Source organism: Callionymus lyra, chromosome 1 (genome assembly GCF_982586985.1).
Source record: "Callionymus lyra chromosome 1, fCalLyr1.hap1.1, whole genome shotgun sequence".
In the NCBI taxonomy this organism is placed as follows: domain Eukaryota; kingdom Metazoa; phylum Chordata; class Actinopteri; order Syngnathiformes; family Callionymidae; genus Callionymus; species Callionymus lyra.
The window spans coordinates 34,004,909-34,025,644 of record NC_141818.1 but is presented as its reverse complement, the minus strand read 5'-3'; the positions used below and the strand labels follow the sequence as shown (position 1 = coordinate 34,025,644).

At 37.5% G+C, this 20,736-nt stretch overlaps 1 protein-coding gene across 2 annotated transcripts; it reads left to right on the top strand.

Moving 5' to 3' along the window:
• The first annotated feature begins 24 nt into the window (after positions 1–24).
• c1h4orf33 (chromosome 1 C4orf33 homolog) lies at positions 25–13,766 on the top strand. Of its 2 annotated transcripts, none has more exons than XM_087803929.1 (6): positions 25–132; positions 563–756; positions 6,734–6,794; positions 8,013–8,064; positions 8,164–8,363; positions 13,269–13,766. In XM_087803929.1, the coding sequence occupies exons 2-6, from the start codon at positions 576–578 to the stop codon at positions 13,363–13,365; spliced, it is 591 nt and encodes a 196-aa protein (XP_087660055.1). In that variant the 5' UTR covers positions 25–132; positions 563–575; the 3' UTR covers positions 13,366–13,766. The 2 variants fall into 2 exon arrangements, with proteins under 2 accessions (XP_087660055.1, XP_087660047.1); XM_087803921.1 differs by lacking the exon at positions 25–132 and adding an exon at positions 331–479.
• Positions 13,767–20,736: the final 6,970 nt, after the last annotated feature.

Genomic DNA, 20,736 nt, shown 5'->3' with positions numbered 1-20,736 from the left:
GGAAAAAGAAAGGTTCCGCTTTCGGGGAAGTTAAACTTAATAAAAGTGTGTAACTCTTCCGGTGCGTTTTTAAACTGTTATATCTCTGGACAAGAACGAATAAAAATAGATCTGGCTATATTCTGCAATCAGGTAAACGCGTAAAAAAGTGTTACATTTTAATAAAAAAAAATCTCTTTATTTATTGTTTATTTCTTTTGAAATGCCTGAACCCTGTCAATAGAAATACTTATATTTCTTTTTGTGTTTATTTGACTGCAGTCAAACTCTAAATACCATATATGGTGTACAAATAAACACCTTATCTGGTATTGATGTGAGTCTGGGAAATGAACCAGCTTTGCAAAAGGTGCCCGACAGGAGCTGAACTGCAGGACTCCTGACTTGTTTTCAAAAAATTGGGACAATATGGGGTTTTATGCAGGACTTGCTGTGCAGTTTCTGACTCTTTATTCAATTTTCCTCCATTCTGAATCAATGTAAGTGTTAAAATGTCTTTGTTTGCAATAGAAACCCTTCCTTAACATGTAACTTTATTTATATTATTTTTTTGTTATTGCAGGGCTCGAAAAGAGATGGAGTTTGTGATCCGGCACACGTGGGACAGCGATCCTTTGACTCATGAGCCTATTCGGTTTGTGTTTTCTCCTGGTAATGGGGGGCTGAAGATGAAAGTATTTGCACCATACTTTAATGATCCAGAGGCTCCTCCGGGGCAACCCGGTCAGCCTTTTCCTGGACTCTGGGACTACGAAGGTAGGTTGGAAATAATCCTTGCTTTTATTTAATGTAAGCTACTACTTGGGGTGAGATGCTGGTGACAAAATTATATATAGTTTATTTAATCAATTATTATTAATGGTTAACATATTAGCCAAGGGTTGGACTCCGGGTCAGGGTAGAGAGGGTCATAGGTTTGATAAACACAGGTTTGTCCTGTCCAAGTTGGAGGTGTTAAGGTGTCTTGTTCAAGACTGTGAGATCGGTGATTGATGGCTGACACATCTTCAGTCGTAAGGTCTCTCATTCAACCTCTCGATTTCCTGGTGGATCCATGTTCCTCATCACATCTATTTGAGATGTAAAACAATGTTGATGCACTTAAATACTGCAATATTTTAATACACAATGGGTCGTCAATATTCAACAGCAGTGTATCGATATTTTTAAATATATATATATATATTGTCAAGTGTATTTTCAACGCTATGGCTTTCCATACTTGATAATTAAGGACTGCACTTGCAAAACAGGATTTCATACAGTTTAGAAGGAGGAAGGTGAACTACCTTTAAACTTAAAAAATGCAGCAACAAAACGTGTGCTTTTGCAAACTTGGTAAAAGTAAGTATAATTTATATACATGCAATAAATAATTAAAGCCACTCAATCAGGTTTCACACAAACAGTACTTAATCTTAGAGCAGTGTTCTAAATCAACCCTTTTTTACCTCAATTAACTTACACACACTTTATATTGGTATTTAACCTTTTTTTTTTTTAAGTTTTTTTAGTTCTTTGCATATACCCACAAATTCAGAATAAAGAACCATTCATAATCTATTTTTAACAATAGGGGTTTAAGAAAGTGATTGACTACGATCGTGGAATTATGTTAATTCATATTTGAAGCCAAATAAAACTATAGATCACTAAAATAATAATTTGCACCATAGCAGACTTTTTCCTCACACAAATAACCATATTAACTTCAGCAAACCAGGTAGAACAATTCAAACAAGTTCTCAGCAACACAGCGAGAAAGCAAACAAGCCTACTGGTAGCCTCTTTGGTTTCAGTCCTTTTCCGATGCGTTTTATTCTGCGGTTTCTTTCTTAGTCTCCAATTTCTGCTGCTGTTGCTCCATTTCTCAGCCTAAGCTGCTCTAATTTCGCTTTAACTGTTAGGCTCTGCAGTCAGATGCAAGACACACAGCCACACCTCCAGGCCGAATCGACGCAACAATTATAACTATTAGTATAATGTTTTGAGCTGTGTTTTAAAATGAAATATATATATATATATATATTTTACAATGAACATGCACATTTTCATAACGTTTGTCCATTTTTGTGTTGCAATTAAACATCCGGCCGCTAGATGGCAGCACTTATTTTGTCCTCCACAGCTAAACGAACAATGAAATCCTCGGAGATCCTGGTGATGTTTGAGGTCGAGAGGATACAGTTGACTTTAGCCACTCTTAAAGCTGATTAAAACGTATTTTGGTTTCAAAACAAATGAAAGCAGTTACGACTTCTTCAAGAGTCATGTGGTCTGTGCATTCTGTAATACCAGAGGAAAGTACTCGGACAATACAACAAGGTGTTCCTACAGTATTACAATATAATATATCGTTGACACTCGTATTGTGAAAGGTATTGTATGGCCAGATACAATACACCCCCCATCATACATATTCATGCACTTTGGTAACTGAAAGTGAAGTTTGTTGATGCAAGCAGGCAAGAGGAGTTTTCTCCTGTAGAGATAAGATGAGGAGATAAGTTATTGGTGAGAAAATCAAAGTAAAAATCGCTGCTCGTCCTCATCAAATTCCTCCCAGACCCAGGATGAGTTGGAAAGACCATTTCTTTGGTTCCAGATAGAAGGGGTTACTATGCTCTGGCTAATAAACCCGGGGGCCTCGACTGGAATGTTTTTAACCTGATGATTTATCATTACGGCAAGAAAAAGAATTCAAATGATCAATTAATGTTATTTAAACTGTTGCTGTTTACCTGCTTTGCACAAACAACTAGCTCAATGGCAAGAAAAAAAAGAAAAAAAAGTTCCCGCGCTAAAGAAGAGAAAACATCTCATTAAACCCAAAGGTATGCTTAACAAAACATACATAATGAGGAAAGAAAACATACCGTCTGTCACATCCATTCAATAAACAAAACACAACGTGACCGCACACTAACGGTTTATTTAAAAAAAAACAACAACATTCGGACGATGAGAAAACTATTTGTTTTAAATTAAAATGCATTAAAAAGACGTTAAATTTATACAGGAAATAACATGCCTCAAGGAGAGGCAGCAATGCTTAATCAATTGACAATACTCGATGAACAGGCTGTTTGAGCTTAGATACAGTTTATCTTTTGTTTATAATGAATTTTATCAGGAAATAAAGAAAAAACAATCAGTAATACTTATTTGTTTTCATTATGTTGCAGTGACATCCCACAACTCATTCTAGTAGGAAACATTATTTAACTGTAATACTAAAAAAATCTTCTCCTCCTACAGATTAAATGCTAATGTATGGAAATTATGTATATATATCTATAGTTTCCCGCTCAATATATATTTGCTGGGTATTGATTTTCGACTTAAGGGTGGAAAGAAGGTGTTGGGTCAAAGGTGGAGTGAGGGTGATAATCTGAATATCAAGCTGTTTATCCTTTAATGCTGTCTGGACCACATAGTTTTATTAAATGAGCTCAATGTTGAGGAAGCACCACCAGAAGTTACTTTAAGTCTGAGCATATGTGCTAAAAATAATTATAAGAATAACATGGGTTAAACATGAAGTTGAACAAATGAAATGTTACAAAATGTACCAAAAAGATATATACAGTATATGTCAGAGTACAGATTGGAATCCAGTAGGATCTAGAATCCTACTAGTAGATATGGGAATTCCAATCTGTAATCTAGGAGGATTCCAGATTCTACTAGTGAATTCCAATCTGTACTAGTACAGATTGGAATCCTACTACTGAACTGGGATCTGAATATTAGAATTCCTCTCTGTCCTAGGAGGATTCCAAATTCTACTAGTGAATCCCAATCTCTACTAGGAGAGATTGGAATCCTACTATTGTATTGGTATCTGAATATTGGAATCCCAATCTGTCCTAGGACAAATGAGAATTCTACCAGGACAATCTCCAATTCTAATAGGAGAAATTGGGATTACATGAAAATGTTTTTGAAAATAGACGGAATCATGGAATTACAATCTGTACTAGTACAGCTCTATAAATGAGACATGTTAAAGGGTTGGTATTGTTTAGGTTGTATACAACATCGTTGCCAAACCAATACTTCTAAAATGGCGCTCAAAATGGTAGTCAATTAATGAATGCAAATGTTTTTTTTAAAACTGAAATTTAAATTGGATAACTTAACATTCTTTCTTTAGTAATGAACTTTTCCCATCAGTTTAATAGTAGTTTATTCTGGAAAACTTAAGAATGTTTAATTTACTTGACCACATGTGACTTTATTATGATTCTAATGTCTCCGTGCCAGGAAGTGGACTATAAGGGGTTAACGCCACATCAGACCTTAAGAGTGATAAACTTAGTGACTTGTGAATCTGGGATGGAGATAAAACAGACACCGAGCAGCTCTGGGCCACAGAAAGTATTCAGACAGACATGAATCTTCAAGTGCACACAAATACAAACACGTTTCCTTTGTACATCCCGATCCACTTGGAATTAATTGACTTGTTCGTCCCTTTCCACGCCCTCATTTAGATATTTAAATGAACCAGAGTCTGATTTTTCTATCCCTGATCAGAAGAAATAACTGAAAACGTGAATTTAAACTGGATTAACAGTTTATATTCGTTGTTTTTTTTTTATTTTCTTACATGGATCACATACTTAAAATTAAATTAGTGCAGACGAGCTGCGGTGTAAATGATTATATTTTAAATACAAAGTTATTAACGAGAATACTTTAATAACAGAGATGATCAGGGGCTTATTTTAAACATCTTAAAAGGGAGTTTAACAAGAATAAAAGTGTAAATCAGTAACTTAGAGCGCTGTGTATTGATGATGATAATAAAGATGGACTGATTGTCTGAGCTTCACATGAATGTAAAATATAAGCGTTTTGTTAACAAAGGAAAAATGAACAAATCATTTGACGTGTACTTGTATAAGTGTGTTTTTCAAGGAGATTGCTCCGATCAGTTGATCACATGAGGTAAACCGGCTTTAGCAGCTTTCATTCTGCAGCTTCACTTCGGTAAAATGGACGTGATGTTGTTTTGACAAGAACGTCTGTGACTCTTCATTCCTTTACGTTTCTTTTCTTAATTGCGTGAAATAGCGGATTAATGTAACTGTGATGTTAACATCTCTACGTGACTAGTGAGGCTGACATGCATCTGAGCAGTAAATAACTACGTACAATTCCTTTAAACTTGTCGGGAAGTCCAAACTTTTAAACGCTCTTTTCATTTTTTAAACTGTTAGGGTTTTGTTTCGATGAACTGACCCCTCCCTGGCATCGTTACATGGTGGTGGTAAGAAGGACACAGACACAGGAATGAGTTTAAGAGAAAATGCTCGTTGAGTGAAATATGCAAAAGTCAGAGACACACTTACATGATTCATGGGCCTTGGCAAAGCAGAGACTATCGCAGAGACGTCTTCGAGTGCCAAGTGCAAAGTTCTAACGAAATGGCGGATCTTTTATGAATATTCAGGTGAACGCCTCTGGTTATTTCCGCTTGTATTTTTGGTTAGTGACTCTAAACACTTGTCTTCTCAGATGGCCGTGCCAGGTGGTTGTTTGTGGATAGTTACCACAGTTTGATAAACAGATTCTCTCTAGACAACATCAGTTGACTTACGCAGATGTCTGTCCTTGTCCTTGACTAGCTAGAACCATCGAGAAATTGTATTGTCTTTCTCAGTGTGAGTGTTGGCTTGACCTGACCTGAAGAATAGCTGAGCACATTGATTTTAATGCAAGGCAATCATTTATTTAATATGATTGAAATATGAAAGATTTTCATTAATCAAGTGATTATTTTAAATGTTTGTTATATCTAGATGATCGATACAGTTAAAATGGTCATTTCCTTACAATACTTTGACGTGGAAAAACATGTGTGCGCGTTTGTTGCGCGTACAGCCTCTTAGTATGATTTCTCATCGTCCTTTAAAGTTTTAAGTCAGATTTCTAACCTGGCAGCCCATCCATAGATGAATGTGATGCAAAAAAACAAGCTCAATATACATGTGAATATGCTCTACATTTTACTACTCGTGGGCCCTCTATAAACCCATTGTTTGAGGTGAAGTTATGGCAGTTGGTAATTGAAAAAGTTGAAAAACAAACATTATCTAACACAGTCTTGCAGTAATAATATAAGTTCATAGCGTTAAACAGTGTTTATGTTCGGTAATAATCTGCATCGTAAACTGTCTGAAGTTATATTGCAGAGGCATGCAAGTAGCTCTGATGGGAGGAGTCTCACTTCTTGTAATCCCGTGCACTAAATACTAATGGGAAGATTGATCGCCTGTGATGCAATTCCAGGTCAAGCTGAGATAAAGCTGTGAATATCTAAAGAGGATGGGCAGAAAAAGCGAATGTTTAGAAGACCATAACAGTAATTGCTCTCATCATTATTGCAGTGACATCGCAATTAAATCAGTAATGAGGTTGAGTAATAACAATTCCATCTAATTGACCTTAAGTAAGACCGGTATCCAGTTAATGATCATCACATATTTGGCCTCATTAACAAGTGCAGAAGATTAAAAACCAACCCCATTACAATCTGGATTGATAACGCTTGTGTTGTGAGGTGAATGGTTGTGTTGTTTGTGTATCAGAACCCTAATGCGACTGTTAATTCCTCTGGATTTCATCTGTTCAAATCCTTGCTCCGTCTTCCCTCCTCGTTGTCGATGTGTATTTTGCACATGTACAAATGTTTTTGAGCTCTCATGGATTATCATTTTCTCATCAGTTCTGGAGTCGTTCTTTTTGGACAGCACAAAGCAGAATTACCTCGAGGTGGAGGTTTGTCCGTAAGTACCGAGCTGGTGAAATAATTTGTTCCACAGCCAACTGTTATACAATCTCTTTGAATGGCCCGGTCAAATGCTAAAAATAAGCATAAAAACCTGTGAACTCAAGGACTGGAGAATAACTGTTGAAAATATGTGCATTTCATACTCCTACAGTTGAACAATTAATAAACGCATACAACAACAAGAAATCAATTATAAGATTTTGTTTGGGTTGAGGACCATGGTGAAAAGTGCTTTGAAGAGTTACTGTATTCTATCGACACCAGAAATATTTAATTTGTCTGAGGGCGCAACCTAATGAGCTCTGTAAAAAAAAGGACGGGGCTTCATTGAGCTTTGAGAGCGTTGGTATTACATTTAAAAAAAGAATAAAGAAAAAGATAATTCTTTTAGTTTAGAAAACTAAAGTTATGTGAAAATTAAATATATAAGTCTATTGACGTTTAAAATAAAAGGGTCACAAAGTGCAATATTTCTTTAAAAAAAACATTACAATTTCAAACACCGAATAAACTCAAAAATATTAGGGAGTCACACTTTTATCACCCACAGAGTTATCAATTCATTTTGGAGGAAGTTTTAATTGACTGTCATCTGTTTAAAAAGTACTTCTTTTTTTTCCTCTCCCAAGAAATAAAGACCCAAATTGAACCCCGCTGGAGGGTGAAGGATGATGAGAGGAGGAAGGCAGAGAACTATGAATATGAGAGGGACGCCTATTTAAATATTTCTGCAGTAAATCACAGCTGCCAAATTCAGGAGACTGAACCGAAAGAATGTCCTTTGATACATCTTCACTGGCGAATTTTTCCTTTATACGGAGGGTTTTTTATTCCTCATGTCGAGGCTTCAATGCGAGAGGGACGTTACAGACGAGAATTTTTGAGATATTTGAAAGTTTTTGAAGTGTCTTTATGGATGGAAGACGAAAATAAGTGTGCTCCAGTCGCTACATTAATACGAACGTACATTTTTACGTCTATAGCGTTTAAAAATTACTTTAGCAAATAGAAGCGAATCATGATTTATGCCCATCCTGAAGTTTTCTAAGTTACATCGCAGACAATGGATTACATCACTAAAACACTCTCAGGAGCCAAGGTTCTAAGCTGCCACACACTTGGACACTTGGCATTCAATGAAGAAAATCAACTTTGGTTTAACAAAGAACTCTATTAACTCCTAATTTTAGTCAAACTATAATTTTTGTCACAGGCACGGGCAGCACCTCGTCTTACTACTCTCAGGTGTTGGCCATGCATTCATGGTATGTTACAATTCTGATCTCTTTACAACATCGAGGAGCTACTGTATATCTTTGTCGCATTGTTTTCTATTATATTTTCCATTTTGCTTTTCTCCGCAGCAACAACTTCCACTGACCTTTAATGCAAGTATCACCGGAGACGAGTGGGTCGGCGAGGCTCTGCTTCCATGGTCGTACTTTCCTCCCAATGTCGACAAGATGAACTCTTACGCAATCCATGGCTCTGGTGAAAAGAGAACTTATGAGGCTCTCTATCCAATACCCAAGGAGGACCTAGTTGATGGTCAAAAACCAAACTTGTAAGTGCAACTTGCCCTACATTTGTTCAATCAGAAATACGATCAGGAGTAAGAATATAACATTATTTTAAAAGGTATATATTAATTTAGTTAAAAAAACAACAACTCATAGTGACTAGCCAAGTAATACAATGGTGGCTCACGAAAATAATACTACCGTGGCTCGCCGAGTTATACTACGGTCGCTTGTGGTGTAATGTTACGGTGACTTGCGGGGTAATACTAGTGTGGTTCGCTGAGTTGAACTACGATGTCCAAGTACAGTGGCTTATGGAGTAATACCACGTTGAGTCGCGGAATATACTACAGTGACTTGCAGAGGAATACTACGGTGTTTCGCAGAGTAATACTACGGTGACACGCGGAGTAGCGCTGCTGTGACTTGCAGAGCAGTACTACTGTAACTTGTGGAGCAGTACTACTGTAACTTGCGGAGTAATACAAGGGTGGCTTGCGGAGTAAAACTACAATGGCTTGTGGAGTAATACTACATTGAGTCGCAGAGTAATACTACTTGGAGTCATGTAGTATACCAAAGTGGCTTGCAGAGTGATTCTACAGTGACTTGCAGACTAATTCTGCCGTGATTCACGTAGTAACAATACAGTGACTTGGAGAGTAACAATACAGTGACTTGGAGACTAACAATACAGTGACTTGGAGAGTAACAATACAGTGACTTGGAGACTAACAATACAGTGACTTGGAGAGTAACAATACAGTGACTTGCAGAGTAACAATACAGTGACTTACAGAGTAACAATACAGTGACTTACAGAGTAACAATACAGTGACTTGGAGAGTAACAATACAGTGACTTGGAGAGTAACAATACAGTGACTTGGAGAGTAACAATACAGTGACTTGGAGAGTAACAATACAGTGACTTGGAGAGTAACAATACAGTGACTTGGAGAGTAACAATACAGTGACTTGGAGAGTAACAATACAGTGACTTATAGAGTAACAATACAGTGACTTACAGAGTAACAATACAGTGACTTACAGAGTAACAATACAGTGACTTGGAGAGTAACAATACAGTGACTTGGAGACTAACAATACAGTGACTTACAGAGTAACAATACAGTGACTTGGAGAGTAACAATACAGTGACTTGGAGACTAACAATACAGTGACTTGGAGACTAACAATACAGTGACTTGGAGAGTAATTCTACAATTATCATTGAGCAGCTTCGAGTTTGAAAACTATTAAGGTATATAAGGAGCAAAACGGATTTGATTTAACAGAGGAAGGTGCCCATGTATTTTGCGAGCGCACAAATCCACTGCTGCGAGTACACAAATGTTGCGCATTTGCTCCTTGACTGAAATATTGGGAGCAAAACGAACTTGTGTCCTTGTAGGGCTGTGAGGCGGGGCCTGTCGGAAAATGACAGCCACTTTAACCAATCTCTTCTCTAGAGCATCAAATTAATTAATCTTTCAAATGCTGATTGACTGACAGAAGAAATCAAAAGTAAGACAAAGAAGTACACAATCATATCAACCACAGGGTTATGGGACTTGCTAATAACCAAGTTTTGAGGAAGCGTTTTTCACGATCCTTTTCAGTTAAAGACGCCCATAATAATAATACTTGGCTACTAACATTGCGTATACAGTGAATACTACATTTTTACTATGTGACGGAAGTACAGTAGTTTTTTATAAGTTTAATTAATTTGATGAGATGACTTCTAGAGAAGAGTACTGCAAATAGAGCGAGCACTCTGATTGGAGTGGCTGACAATTTCCGCAGCCCTACAATTATAAGGCGTACTTTCAATTATTATTTTCAAAGGATTTTAAGTGCGTTGTGTATTCCAAGCAATTTCGTAAATTAAGTACTGTGATTTTTCTTTTATGTCGGATTTAGAACCAATTGGAAGTAGGTCTAAAAAAAAAAGTATCTGGTGGACGTGATAGAAAGATGGCATATCAGAGATCACACATTTTCTTTGAGTATCCTGTCACTCAAGGGTTAGAAGCTTCAGTTACACATGTAAAGAAAAATGTTAAGGAATTAAGATGAATTTCAAAGATAAAAATGTATATTTATATATATTTTTGTTTTTACCATCCAAAATCAATAATCACAATTTTAAAATTTCTACGTTGAACAACAAAATTAAGTTTACTGACGCAATAAAACTGAAAAACAGGTTGTTTTCCTATTTCTTTGAACGAATGTGAGGATTTTCAGAATAAAATCAACAAGAGTTGATGATAGCAAAATAGGGCTCGTCATCTGCAGAAATATCTAAACACGCATCCCAAGATTGATTTAGCAAAAGCAATAACAGAGGTAATTAAGTAAGTAATTTATATTTGTAGAGTGCTTACAAACCAGGGTCACAAAGCGCTTTAACAATCAAAACAATACTCAATAAAATATATACTTAAAAGGTCAAGACACCACTGAGAACAACACAGGAGTCTCAGAGAATCAAGGAAAAGCCTGCAAGAATATAAATGTCTAGAGATGTTTCTTGAAGGAGTCACTAGAGGCCATCAAGCGCAGTAAGAACCTTCTGCGTATCTCGGTGTTTGTGTATGTGTTAATGGTGAAATGTACATATGTTAAAATTCAATCATAAAAAAAATCATGTCAACTACCCTCTGAAAGTATCCCTCCTGCACCTAGTTGATTAAGAAGAACTGGACATGGAAAATTACCTTGTAGAATACTGCATTCCCAAAGTAAATGGTGAGATGTTTTAGGTCGGCCTTACAAAAGTGGAAGGATCATGGAATGTTCATTGAATTCCAGGGAAAAGAAAAGGTTGAAAGTTTTAAAAAGTTTTGGAGTTGCCCCGTTTACTAAAAATCTGTTTGCTCTGACATATCCAGATATTTCAGACTTGTAAAAGATGACTACTTCCTTTAAGGCGACATTGCACTTACTTGGTCATTGTTCTGATCGCACACAAGGTGTCTCTTTTACATTTTGAAACAGTGAGTTTTCCAACCATTGTTCAAAATGTTTTGCAGCCAATAATACTATGACAGCACTGTGTGAAGATTGGCCGCTCAATAAACTGAAAGAGAAAATGAACAGAAGCGAAAAAATAACAACTCTACTCCTTTATGCAACTGTCAGTTATTCTATTACTACTTAAAAAAGTTAAAGAAAAACCAGGGGAGTGTGACAAATTGCGCACTTCTGCACTTACACTTAATATTTTCATTGAAAAAGTGCGTCCCAAAGGTCAGTGTGCGAAAAATGTAGTGCACAATGAGCACTCAATTGGCCAGAAAATTGAGTGTGGATCGATGGACACTTTCCACCCTTAAAGGCTGCCATCTTAGTGACGCCAAGTGGAAGATACGTCACTGATATAGCGTCTTCGGGGCAGATACCGCCGTAAATGTCTCCAGAAAACACTCTTTTTACCACAAAACAAAACAACAAACGTAATAACAAAATTAAACGCAACTAAATAACTTGCAATCAATGTTAAAAAGTAGTCGAAGATGAAGCTGTGGAGTAATTTCAAGTGCGTAGTGGCAGTGATTTCAGACAATACTAGCCTGTCGAAATTACAGTGTACTGCAAAGCGGTGCACTTAAAGAAGCCTACTCTTGGCATCGATTTTTGTACTAACAGACACATACTGATGAGTACAATAGAGGTCCAAGATCAATTTAAGAGACACTTAAATCAACACATTAAGTAAAAAAATGTCTCTCACTACACTTTGTTTACTAAAATACATGAAGTTACATGAAGAAAACTTGCATATGAACAATAAATATCACATAGGTAGTAAATAAATAAACGTTTGTTGTCCACAAAGGTTTTGATGCGTTAAGGTTACTTTTATCTGCGCTACAGCTAGTCACTTTACGAAATATACAACTTATTTGGTGGTTTCTGCTCACTTACTGGTCGTACTTAACTTTCCTATTTTGAAAGTCCTCACATCCAATTCAAGAAAATGTCTGCTTTAGTGCGTCAGTAATTGTGTTTTGTTTTTTCTTTAACCCAAAAATATATCCATTTTCAAATACTGATTTTCTGAAATTCTGATTATTTATTTTGGGTGATGAAAGCAAAGGATCCTTTTCTATTTTGAATTTGTTTTTCTTTTGTCATTTTTGAAACTACAATGGAAAAGTTGTTTTTCAACAGCATCTGTTAAAATTTAAAATCCAATTACGAGCTACTCAGGAATGGTTTTGTTTTAGTTACCATTGTATTATTAGATGCTGCCCACTTATATCTTTTATTTATCCATTCCTCCAGTGTTTTTTTTTGCTAGTTATTGAGTTTTTTTTCTCACTCTTTGTATTCTTACGCGTCCTTTAGAAAAGTATATTTCAGGAAAAAATGATTCTCCGAAAAGAGAAGTGAAAGATACATTTGAATGATTTGGCAAAAACATGTCATAAAGAATATTAGTATAATTGAAACTCAACCAAGTTCAAAAACACACTTGTGGGGAAAAACAAGGCTGAACCACTAACAGGAGATGGTAGAAAAACTCATTCAAGGAGAGAGAATTCAAGGACATGGAGGAAGTTCTTTTTTAGAATTAAAAAGGAACATTTAAAGCAGTTTATTTTTGGAATACTTTCATTTTGGTTACAATTCAGCACATTTAAAATAGAGAAAAGGGAAGGGTTAACTTAAAACACTTTCTTTACAACCTTTTCAAAACCACGCTTTTTGAAAAAACACACATATTTATAAAGAATTACCAGAGATCTACTGTCCACAGGGGTCAGAATCATTTGAATGGGAATTTATATAAAAACCATGAAGTGTATACATGTAATGCTAATATACACAATGTCCATTAAAATCAATTATATTTATTGTTTTGTCTTAACCATTTATGAAGCCGTGTACCTGTTTCGCTAATACCAACCTTTCACATTTGCTTTTTCTTTCTTTTAGCCACCGTCTGGAGTATTTCCAAACTTTCCGCTTGCAAAGTATCATGGGAGACGGCTGGGTCCAGCCAGAGTCTGATCTTTGGAAGGAGAAACTGTGAGCTTTTTCTAAAAAAAGAGAGAAAACCATCTTAAAAACCACCAGATACTAAGTTGGATGAAATGAGTGAGAATCACAAATATTAAAACAGACCAGTTCCTGAATAAAAGAGCTGATTAACAGTGCTAAGAATTATTTTTTGTGTGATTAAATAAGCAATACACAAAGTTAATCCTACATCACTTGGTCCCATGTTCACTTCAATAGCTTAACAAATGGACACACCACTGGAGGGAATTATTGGTCATATGTGGATGCATCTATTAATTCCGGGTGCTGGATAATAATTGATCCTTAAACACTATGTTGTTCACAAAAAAAAAGTACAATTGTTACTGATGCAATAATTGATTGTGCTTGTTGAACTTTCTTCATCCATTAAATACATTGATCTGTAATGCATTTTTTGTTCCCAAGATTGATGAGAGTGCTGATGTGTGAGATTAGAAATGACTAAATACAAACGGCACACGCGATTGAAATGATTACTTTATACAAGAAAGTACAAACATTTCCCCCCCAAAAAAGGAACCAACATTGCTGATTGAAAACTGGTGCAGCGGACAATATGAATCAATATAAATTAAGCTGCTTGAAGTGTTTTCTTCATTTCAGAGCTCATACAGTTTCAGGCTTTGAATGACTTTTTAATGGTGTCGAGTTATTAAGCAAACGAATGGAATCTGCTGAGCTAGTGCTATGAGCTAACTGGACTTAAGACGGGGTTGGGTGGCAGAACTACCGTTCACATATAGCATCAGTCTCAATAAAGAAGAGTACTTACGTTTGATCCAAGCTTAAGACAGTGAGATCAGAGACCTACTGATCTGCAACAGTGACAGCGAAGATAATTGGAGGCTTGCAAATGGTTGTCCTTTATCTATGACCCAGTTAATCCCCCTCTGACCCGTCCTAGTCTCAGACACTGTTCATGCCGCACGTTTCTTAGATCACAGTACAGCTGTTTTGAAAGCAGATGACTGTACTGGATCATCTTCAGGTTTTGTTACCCCCAGACTGCGGCAACCGCGGACGCCCATATTGAGCCTGATCGGCTTTAATTGGTGCTGTAGCCTTTGAAATATACCGGGTGATTAGCTGTTGAGAGCCCACTCTCTAAGCCCCCCTAACTGATCATCACCCATGGTCCTTCACTTCTATGCCGCACGCTCTTCAAAATCGCAAGTGGTCCACGAGTCTTTTAATCATATTTCTGACCCAAAAATACGCCGTTCGCGAAACGGTTTCATTAATTCACAAGAAGCAACACCTGCAAGCAGACACATGGCCAAGATTTAAAGCCCATCTCTCTAATTAGCCTGCTGGGATGTGAGGGGATTGAGGATCAGGTGGCTGCCTTTCCGTCTGACTCCAAAGCCTCGGCAGAAACGAAAAACGGTCTTATCCCTCTCAGAACAGACACCAGCATTCGCTAAAAAATTCAAATGTGGCTTAAGGGTGATATAAGGTGTCAATTATTTTCTGGTGATCGCCCTGACCGCCTTTTTTTTTCTGTCTCCATGAGGCGAGGGTCCCATTTCTGCAAATTTTTAAAGAGTGTTTGAGGGTATGAAGGTGGATGAAGTTGTGATGGAAAATATGAAAGCAGATGAAAGCAGAAAGAGATTCGAAAATGGGAAATTGTAATAACTTCTCCTAGTTTTATACATCGTGACTTGTGCAATTAATGTTTGCTAAAAAATGGATGGATATTAAGTTTAAGAAAAAAAAGGTGTTTTTTTTCTTTTCTTTTCATCAGTCTGCTTGAATGAGCGAGCAACTATTCACAAACTGATGTACGTTTATCAATCAGGTTGCTGAGGTCATGGCTAGATCGAAGAGACTCGCTCTTTCATCCTCCCGACTTCTGGGATAATACCGAGGTTTTTTCAGGACAAGGCATTGTATCTTTAAGTTGTCCTGAATAGCTACTCAAATGTGATACCCTATACTCCCTTAATAACCCCGAGAGGATACCTCAAGAAACACAATCACATGTAAACTGCAAACATACTGGCTAGTCCACTGGATCAAAAACACCACTGCTTATTTTGAATCTTTGGTTTGACTAAGGGCCGGATACCTCTCTGCATTACCCCTTAAGTTAGTGGACCTCAAAAACATCCTCCACATTTGGCCCGTCTACCCAAACAATACCAGAGAAACTTGACAAAATTATAGGACCCGTTTGAAAAGCTAACTACATTTGAGGGTCTTTCATTTCAAAAGCTTTCAAACTAGACCTTTTTTGTTCTTATTTATTTCCTAAATAGTGTTATTTTATTTTTCCAGATTTTTTTTTCGGTGAAGAACCCAGAGAGGGTTACAAACTGACCCTAGCCCCCCATCAAATAAGGGAAAAGTTAGGTGGGCGTCAGAGGACAAAGTTTGGGTGCCCCTGCTTTAAGTTCTCTAGCACCCACCTGGAAAGGTTAACCCTCACTCCTGTCTTCCTGTCCAGTGGCACAAAATGCCAATATGATATTGCCTATGTGCATTGTGAAGTGTATCGTCTGAATTCTGCCTACATGTAACTAAATAGGACCCCCAAGTTTTTAGTAAGTAAGTCATTTATATTTGTAGAGCGGTTTTCTAGACCAGGGTCACAAAGTGCTTGAACAATCAAAACAATACCCAAAATATATACTCAAAAGATCAAGATAACACTGAGAACAACACAGGAGTTCCAGAAAATCAAGGAAAAATCCTTCAAACACAGAGGGAGAGGAAGATCATTCCAAAGCTTAGGAGCAACAGTCTGGAAGGATTTCTCTCCTCTGGCCCTGAACCATGTGCGAGGAACCATCAGTAGATTCTGATCCACAGACCTTAGAGCCCTAGCTGGGGTATAAGGCTGGATCCGATCACTGATGGAAGGTCTGACCATGAATAGATCTGAAAGTAAGAACCAGAATTTTAAAGTTCATCCGGAAAGAAACTGGCAGCCAGTGAAGAGTTTTAAGGATCAGAGAAATGTGAGTTCTTCTACTAGAGCGGGCCAGAATTCTTGCTGCAGGGTTCTCTATCAACAACAGGCGATACAGCTCCTTCTTGTTAAGACAGACTGTTTGCAATAGTCCAGACGAGAAGACACAAACGCATTACAAGGTTTTACAAGAGTCTGATTTTTTTAATGCTGTTCAACCATTAGGTAGAATCAACACTCATGTCTTCCGTGTCAAACCCATATATCTGCTGTACTTCAGAACCTCAAACCACAGCAGTAAATGTTTTTCTTACCAAATGTCAAGCGACATACTGTTTTCCTATAGCATTCCTTCTGCACCGTGTTAGTCCCAGAGGCATCGTTGATCACAGTTCCAATGGGGTATATACATTATTTTCCAGCAGTCATTGATTTTTTTTTTAAATTTCTGACCTGTGCTGCACCACAAGTGGGAGGTGCCAATACATAGTAAAAGAAAAGAGAGGTGTGAGAATAGTTTTGGTTTCAAGTTCCAAGGCGTAGGGCTACCCTTTAGGCAGTTTAAACCTACCGGTATGTGGAACACGTTGATTAAAAGTTAAATCGATACGTGAAAACTTTCCCAGCTCTGATGGCCCACAGCAGCAGAGGCTCATTGCCACGCTGGTAGTTCATCATTTGCACCAATTATCGATAATGATCGGCACCTAAATGGTAGGAAGGGAATTAGAGAGGGGGGAACGAAAATGAGGTAAGAAGCAGGTCCTGGAGAAAATATTTTTAAACCACACAGTTTAGGGTTTTTTAAAACCGTATCATCTTTATTTGACTCTATAGGTATCTTGCAGGTGAACAATAGCACAAACTTTCAGGCCACAATAGGATTAGGCTTTGATTTCACGATGTGCAAGAGGGATTACGACCCAACTTGCGTGAATGAAGATTGCAGGGCTAGAATGTGGAATGAAGTTTTAGGAGTCTTAGAGGTGGATGAAGACAGAAAGCCAGGATAATACCACATTGGCATTAATGAGTGCTCGATCAGTTTCTCAACTCTGCGTCGAAGAAAGAGAAGAAGGAGAATTACGTGGGTTTATACCTCCCCCTTCCCTCTCTGTTATTCCAACACAGTCATCTGCTGGTAGCTGCTTCGCTATTTTGGTCGACTCACATGCAAACATTTATTATAGAAGCAATAAATTACACAAAGAAACACGAGCGGAGTGTCCACCCCGGAGCAGATACACAATTCCCCATTAACATTTTATCAGTGTTAATTATTAACATCTCTGATATAGACTACCAGGAGGAGCTGCTGAGTTTATTTGTCACGAGGGCGAACAACATTCATAAATTATAATAACTGGGAGAAAAAGGGAAACGAATTAAATCAGTTAAAGTGAGAAAAAAAGTAAATGAACCTTCTTTGCTGTCAATACACAATATAAATCATTGGCGTCTCATAATTGATTGTATTTTCCCCTTCCTGCTGACTGTCCCATCTATCTGCTCGGGTTTATCTCTTTTTTTGCTAGATAGATTAAAGAAGGTGGTTATCAATCTTTAGAAAAAGGCTAATTAATTGCCTATGATACAAAGCGAGCAATTTTCATGGAATATTTGTTGTGCAATAAAGTAACAAAGCACTTCTGATGACTTTCCGTCTTTTGAAGACGCAAGATGCTGTTTTGTTTTTTTTCAAACGTCCAGGAGAAAGCAATATGCTCAAAGGTAATTTATGTTCTTTGTGTTATTACTTGAAATAAAGAAGCGAGCTCACCAAGTCTTAATTAGAAAATAAATCACACGGTTGCATGGCAACAGATACTTTAGAAGAAAAGCGGCGTAGAGAAGTTAGGCGTTTCTATATGCAGGGTCTTATTTTTATCATTTCCTCCGGCATACGAGCTGCTTACCGTCCATGATTGTCTCATTAGTAAAGCTGGAGCCAGACCTTCTACATGACTATTTGTTTTCTATAGGGTCATGGAGTGTTGCTCTCAACAGGTCGGGAATGACTGAAAAATAAGTGTCATTATGTTTGCTCCATCTTGGTACAGCCACAGTACTTTTGATTTTATTTTTAATGTACGATGAATTAATTGGTTAAAAAACAAAATATATTTTTTAACAAACATAACCATTATGCTCCCAAAAAGTTAAGGTTTTACTGAAGGCAGATGGGCCCACAATTTTTTGTTTTGTGTGAAGGGAGGGGATGAAACTGAGTACAGGGACCTAGTGACTGCTTTCTCGGACTAGAGCGAGGGAAATGGTCTGATCCTTAACACGTCCAAGACCAAGGAGACGATCATTGATTTTCGTCACTAGTGCTGTGTTCTTCGGGGTTGTGCGTTGGGGGCGGCGGCATGGCCTCGAGAGAAAAAATGTGTGTCTGTGATGGGGAAAAGTGTGGACCCTGTGGAAGCAGTACTAGAGAAAAGGACAAAGTCGCATCCGAAGTAACCCTCGACACCCTCTGCATGATACTATGGTGGACAAGAGTAACCGCAGCAACAGGCTCCTCTCCATGCAGCGCAGAACGGAACACTTTAAGACATCATTTGTTGCAATTTTTACTTTTTGTTTTATTTGTATACGTTTATTTGCATTTATTGTATTTTCTGATTGTATTCACGTACTTATATTGATGTATTTATGGATGTTTGTATTGACAAAATAATTTTTCAATCAATAAATTATCAATCATCTTTCCTTAGGGGGTTATTTCTCTGTGATGGTTTCATGAAGCAGTCAATTTTTTGACACTAGATCACTAGATGGCAGTGTCTGCACTATTTTCCTTTGTTTTGAACAACTGTTCTAATGAAACATCATTTTTAAACTGATTGCGCCACCTACTGACCTAAACAACATGACACTGTTTCATGAAGCTTCGTAACCAACCACTAGCTAAGAACCATTAGCTTAATTATCACTAGCTATGAACTATTAGCTTGATCAAGTTACCCATTTAGCGATTGCGTTTTTTTAGCACCAAAAAACACAAACACTCATACACAAAGAGTAGGGAAAGGTTCTCGATGCTTCATGAAGCAGTGTACCATTTGTTCGACGTCGATATGCGTTACCCTTCGATGAAAAATGATCTCAATCGAAAAAAGGTGAGAGCACCAACTAGTGGGCCCTTTTAACAATGGATAGCTAGTTAAAGCTTCTGAAACACTGTCTATATTAACACTAAATGGCACCTTATTTTGTATAATCAATTGCTTTTATTTAGTTGAAACTGCACATCATTATTAAATTGAGGATGTGTCGTGTTAGGAATCTGACTTGTTACTGAAACTCAATATATATATATATATATATATATATATTAGAAAATTAGATAAACTTTATTGATCACTCTGGAGATCTCCTTCGGGAAATTGTTTTTCCAGCACACAGCAACACAGACGATAGATTCATAGAACAAGAACAAAGTTCAATAATAAGTAAAAAGACAGACAAGAATTAATTACAGCTGGTCTTCAGAAGAATGACAAAAGGTTTAGTGATCTTCCTGATGCCTTATCTGAGCGTCAACAGTTAACATCTCCCTACATTCCAAGCAATGATTGAACGTCTTAATACACATGGTTACTGTAAGTCAATGTGATAACACTAAGTATCACCTACGGATCCATCCATAAACCATCCTGGCCTTATTCATCCGATACATAAATGCATGCTGAAGCGTTTCGGACCAGACAAAACTTAAAATCAAGAAACCAATACTGGCAGAACTTTTATCTCAAAAGAGACCAACTTGGGGAACCTACGTCCTTCTCAAGTATTGATTGCTCGTGGCCGTTTATGAGGGTGGGAAAACGGATAGCTTTGCCTTCTATCGCCACTATTTTTAGTAAACTGACGTCGTAAAGCAAACTCGTAATCTCCACAGCTTCTTTGATCAAGCTCATGCCAAATTGTCTCAGCAAGCAAAAGTCCATGCATTAGCAGAGATGAATGGAATTGCTGTCCAAACACAATCTGATCCACTTTAGTCGGAAATTCAATCTGCACCGCTTCTGAGAGCAGGTACTCTGCCTCTGCACAGCCCTGGATCTCGCTTTAACTTCATCATGCAGAAGATGATGGATAAAGATGCGACAGAAGAAGTCTGTTTGTGGGAGTCGGACGTTGTGAATGCGAAGGCATGTTGGATGCGACAGACGGATGGCACCCGGGTGAGTAGTGAGAGGCAGGAGTGATGATAGTAGCATTTATCTGAGTTTGGGGCGCCTTCAGTGCTGCAATATGAACAGATCAAAGATAGAAATGGTTCGGTCTGACTCATCTGTGTGGAATCTTTTTCATGAACTGCTACTCAAGAATCTATAGTCGTGCACGGAGGACAAGTCTGGGCTCAAATAAACTTGTACAAGTTTCTTTCAAGTGAATAAAGTACGTGATTTAAGTAAGTAAGTAAGTAAGTAATAT